Source organism: Chenopodium album, chromosome 3 (genome assembly GCF_948465745.1).
Source record: "Chenopodium album chromosome 3, dcCheAlbu1.1, whole genome shotgun sequence".
Lineage (NCBI taxonomy): Eukaryota > Viridiplantae > Streptophyta > Magnoliopsida > Caryophyllales > Amaranthaceae > Chenopodium > Chenopodium album.
In genome coordinates, this window is record NC_137836.1 from 36,075,386 (window position 1) to 36,080,762 (window position 5,377).

General features: G+C 37.4%; 1 protein-coding gene across 1 annotated transcript; it reads right to left on the reverse strand.

Moving 5' to 3' along the window:
• Positions 1-505: 505 nt before the first annotated feature.
• On the reverse strand, positions 506-1,347 carry LOC145625018 (uncharacterized). The gene is made up of 3 exons (XM_081678101.1): positions 801-1,347; positions 640-732; positions 506-528 (listed from the first exon to the last, which is right to left on the reverse strand). The coding sequence occupies exons 1-3, from the start codon at positions 1,345-1,347 to the stop codon at positions 506-508; spliced, it is 663 nt and encodes a 220-aa protein (XP_081534227.1).
• Between the last annotated feature and the right edge of the window lie 4,030 nt (positions 1,348-5,377).

Consider the following 5,377-nt stretch of genomic DNA (forward strand, 5'->3'; position numbering starts at 1 on the left):
GGGGATAATTTATTATTGTTGATCGTTAATGCTTGATTAATTTCCTATTGATTGATTTAATGCTATGTAATTAGATTAGGCCTTGTTTAATTGTATGATTTATGCAATATTGATTCGAGATTCGAGAGATGAGAATTGATGTTTAGGCTTAATTTCAATAGGCGGACTAATTAAAAATGGTAAAGTCGAGATTCAAGAGATGAGATTTAATACCGGTAATTAACTATGTGATTGTAATACGTAGCAAAAGCCCTTTATGATCTTATTAATTGATGCATTGATGATTGATTATTATATTTTACCCCGGAATATTATTTATTGGTGAACCTATGCCCTAGGCTTCTATTAATTGATTTCTCCCTACTTTTATCACCCTTAGTTTAATTTCATTATATATATAATTTAGTTACTTTATAATTTAGATTATTTTAATTATTTTTATTTTTGGTAAATAAAGATTTTATTACAAAAAGAGAAAGTTACAACTTACAAAGCTAAGTTATAACTACCACCAGAACACCAAAGAACCTGAAAACAGGCCACTCTCCAAAGAAAACCAGTTCTAAGCCAAACCTAGCCACCTTCTAGGAAGGGTTCTAGGAAGGGCCTAGAACACACTAGACTCAGATTTCCAACTACCTTCTAGGAAGGGCTCTGAAAACCAGGACCAGACAACAAACCCAAAAGCCACAAAATAGACAACTGATAAAACCATAGCAATAGCAGACAAACCTGCTAAATGCACCCACAACCAGCAAACTAAACATACAAGTATTTTCTATCAGATTCAAGGCATCTACAAGCTACAGCAAAAATAATATCTCTAAAAGCAGTATCTGCAGGCTTGGAATCTCCAGTAAACATCAGAGTATTTCTCTGTATCCAAATACAGTGAATAGCCTCTGCAAAGCACATAAGCAACAATCTTCCTTTTGCAGTGGATCTTCTACCTTGCTGCAACACCCAATGAACTTCAGAGTCAAAATTTTGCCCAATTCTGGAAAAGCCAAGAAGTTGTAAAATCTTGTTCCAAATACTAGCAGAATATGAACAGTTGAAAAAGAGATGAGAGACATTTTCTGCAGCATTAGAACAGAAGAAACACAAAGGATCACAGGTTATATTCCAAGTAACAAGTCTATCTTTGGTGACTAGTCTGTTCCATACAGCCAACCATGTAATAAACACACTCTTGGAAGATGCCCTGTTGTTGCAAATCAGTCTCTTCCAAGTCACTTTCTCAACTTGTGATCTGATCTGCTTGTAGAGCTGCCTAATGCTCATTTTACCATTAACTGTAATGCCAGTCCACCCACCAATATTATCAACTAAAGCTCTGCAACTCATGATCTTCCTTAAAACTCAAGAACACTTTTTAGGAACAGGAGAAGACCAAAAATCTTTGTTATTAAAATAATAAATGTGTATCCATTTAACCCATAGATTATCAGATTTATGAGCAATGTCCCAAAGCACTTTGGTGATTGCTGCTTTATTCCAGTCTTCAAGAGAGGTAAGATTCCAACCTCCACAAGTCTTAGGCAAACAAATAAATTTCCAAGAGACTAAAGCTTTCTTACTAGGATTAGACTTTCCAGTCCAAAGAAAGCATCTAAATCTTGATTCCATTTCTCTCAGAATCTTTTTTGGTAAAATAAAAATCTGAGATCAATAAGCTTGAATACCAAAAAGCACACTCTTTATTAGTTGAAGCCTGCAAGCATAAGAAAGATGCCTAGATGCCCACCCTTCAATCCTAGCAGTAACTCTCTAAACTAGAGGCTTGCATTGAGCAATAGTGAGCTTTTTAGAGGAAAGAGGCACACCCAGATATCTAAAAGGCAAAGAGCCTTTAGTAACCCCCAAAACAGACTGAAGCTCAACTTGAACTTGCTCATTTATCCCCCCAAAATAAACATCACTCTTATCCAAATTGGCAGCTAAGCCAGAAGCACCAGAGAACTTCTGAAAAGCTTGAAAAATCAACTGAATAGAGACAAGGTCAGCCCTAGAGAATAAAAGCAAAGCATCTGCAAACATCATATGTGTAATCCCCAATTTTGCACATCTTGGGTGAAAATTGAAATCAGAATTCAAAGTCATCACATTTAGGCATCTTAAAAGATATTCCATACAAACAACAAAGAGGAAAGGGGACATAGGATCACCTTGCCTCAAACCCTTTTTTGCAGGAAAAGGAAGAGAGGGGTATCCATTAATCAAGACAGAATAAGAAACAGTTGTAACACATCCCATAATCCAAGATATAAATCTGTTAGGAAAACCTATCTTAGCAAGAATAGTCCTCAAAAAACTCCACTCAACAGAATCATAAGCTTTCCTAAGATCAATCTTAAGCAAGCATCTAGGAGTGATGAATTTATGAGAATAACCTTTAATAAGCTCAGTAGCAAGAAGAATATGATCACCAATATGCTTACCAGGAGCCTGAGCATCATTGATAACACCACCAATTACCTTTGAAAGCCTGCCTGTAATGACTTTAGAAATAAGCTTGTAGACCAAAGTACAACAAGCAATAGGTCTATACTCCTTTGCATAAGATGGATGGGAAACTTTAGGAACAAGAGTGATGGTAGTACAATTCCACTGCTTAACCATATTACCAGTAGAGAAGAAATCCAAAACAGCAGCATACACATCAGTTTTAATAATATCCTAAGACTGCTTGAAAAAGACAGCATTAAAGCCATCGATACCAGGAGCTTTATCATTACCAATATCCTTCAGAGCAAGATCAATCTCACTGAAAGAAACTTCAGCTAAAAGAAAATCCTTAGCACCTTGATCAAGCTGAGGGCCAGTTCTCATGACAGCTAAGTCAACCCCAGGGAGAGAAGAAGCAGCAGAACCTAAAAGAGTCTTATAGAAATCCAGGATTTCAGCAGCAATAAGATCAGGATCCCTGAGCAGAACTCCTTGATTATTATAAATGGAATCAATTCTGTTCTTGTTTTGTCTTTGCTTCATCATAGAGAAAAAGAAATGGGAGTTAGCATCTCCAAGTTTAATCCAGTCAATTCTAGATTTCTTCCTGTAAATACTACTTTGAATATGCATCCAATGCTTCACTTTTTCATTAGCAATTTTCTCAAGAGTCTGAAACTGAGTATTAGTCCAATCCTCAGCCAACTTCATTTGAATATCAGAAAGATCCCTATGGGCTTGCTCCAAATTTTTAGTGACATTAGCCAAATGTCTAATATTCAAAGCTTTCAAGCCCAATTTAACAGCCTTTAGTTTATTCCAGACAGACAACATTGGAGAATCAAGCTTCCCACAAGAATCCCAAGAATCCCTGACAGTTTGCTGAAAATCCTTATGCTCAGCAAGGCAATTAAGAAATCTAAAAGGCCTACCCTTCCCTAGACCAGCAGTAATAATATCAACCAAAAGAGGACAGTGATCAGAGAGGGAAGGAGGAAGATAAATTATTTCAGTGTGACCAAAATCATTGATCCAAGCTTCATTAACAATACCCCTATCAGTTCTAGTAGCAGTTCTACTATCACCTTCACCTTTATTAGACTAGGAATAAAAGGAGCCTTTACTCTTGATCTCAGTGAACTCCATTAAATCCATACAATCTTTAAAATCTTGCACTTCAGCATCAGTCACAGGATTGCCATTGTATTTATCAGCAGAACAAAGAATAGAATTGAAATCTCCCATACAAATCCAAGTAACATGAGAAGTCCCATGAGACTGTAAGCCAAGCCACAAAGGTTTTCTATCATGAATAGAATGCAACCCATACACAAAGGTACACAAGAAAATATATTGTAAATCTTTTGAGCTGATCTGAACATGAACAAACTGCTCATGATGAGATATAATATCAACATTAACCTTATCAGCTTTCCAGCCTACCCAAATTCTTCCTTTTACAGAATGATTATAGTTACATTGCCAAGACCAGAACCTGCCAAATTTCTTTTGGACAAAATTTTTATTATGAACTTTGACTTTAGTTTCCAAGATAGCAATAACATCCACATTATGATCTTTTAAGAGCTGCTTCACAGCAACTACCTTATCAGGGTCATTAAGACCTCTGATGTTCCATGACACCAGAATCATTTAACCAGAGAGGGATTACCATCACCCTCGTTAGGAATTGTTTTAGCAATCTCATCTTCCAGCAGAGCAGAGTAAGCATTATTAGTTCTAGGATTATTCTGATGAGTAGCTACAACATGAGACCTAGCTCTTTTGCTAACCACTCTCCAATCAGCATCCGAAAAAGCAGCAAAAGAGGTAGGAGCAGGAGTAATAATAGGATGAACATCAGCAGTTCGATCCTTTCCCTGATCCTGTTCAGCAGTAGAAACTGGAACAGGTTGCTTCTGAACCCAGATCTTCTCTTGTGTGGGCTTAACTGGTTGAGCTACAGCCTGTTTATGAATAGGCTTAGCCTTAGGAGCAGCACAGTTATGTCCCACTTTGTCACATTTCTTACAAAATTGTGGAGACCATTCAAAATGAACTTTCAACTCAAGTGTTTCACCCACAGGGCTTTCAACAGTAACACTAGTAGGGAGTGGTCTAGTTATATCAACTTCTATAAGCACTCTAGTAAAGGAAACTCTGAGCTGCCTAGTAGTACATTTATCAGCAAACAAGGGCACCCCAATTGTACTACCAATTCTACTTAAAGTATCAGCTCCCCAGCAATTCAATGGCAAATTAGGAAACCTAACCCATAAAGGCACAGTTCTAAGTATCTCAGCTTGGAAATTGAACTTATTAGTCCATGGCTTAACAATAGCAGGCTTATTATTAAACATATGAGGTCCTGAGCTTAGAACAACATTCTTATCATCATTTGAACACAGATTGATTATAAAATAACCATCATCATGCCAAAAAATTTCAGGCTTAGCAAAATTACTCCAGTTTTGGGCAATGAATTTGTGAACAGCAGCAATTGTGGGATAAAAACCAACAACATAGAAGATAATTGCATTGCACCACTTAGAGTTACCTGCTGCAATCTCCTCTGCCTGTATTTGAGCTACGGGTTTGCCACTCTTCAAAATAGGCGCCACAAAGTTCAGAGCAGCACCCTTAGCAGTTAGTTTACCTCGAAACAGACTCGACCAGTTCTCAGAATTCTTGGCTTGATTTGATGATCCAGGGTGTGCAGGATGACAAGTAGACCCAGAAACAACCGGAATCACATCATTTGGTTGCACACTCATAGCTTCAGGCAATGGAACAGTAACCGGGTAAACCCTAAGAACCACTTCATTGGATTTTTGCAACTGAGTAGCAGCAAAGGAATCCTCAAGAATCTTCAGTTCAGCCTTAGTAATCCTTCCTCATGATGGATGGACTAGATGAGCTGGTAGAGAAA

Excerpts from the sequence above, each read along its gene's own strand:
- LOC145625018 (XM_081678101.1), bottom strand. The coding sequence starts at position 1,347 with ATGAGTTGCAGAGCTTTAGTTGATAATATTGGTGGGTGGACTGGCATT. Across the intron at positions 733-800 it reads TATTATTTTTGCTGTAGCTT|GTTTGTCTGCTATTGCTATG; the intron begins GTAGATGCCTTG and ends TGCATTTAGCAG. Across the intron at positions 529-639 it reads TTCAGAGCCCTTCCTAGAAG|GTTCTTTGGTGTTCTGGTGG; the intron begins GTAGTTGGAAAT and ends GCCTGTTTTCAG.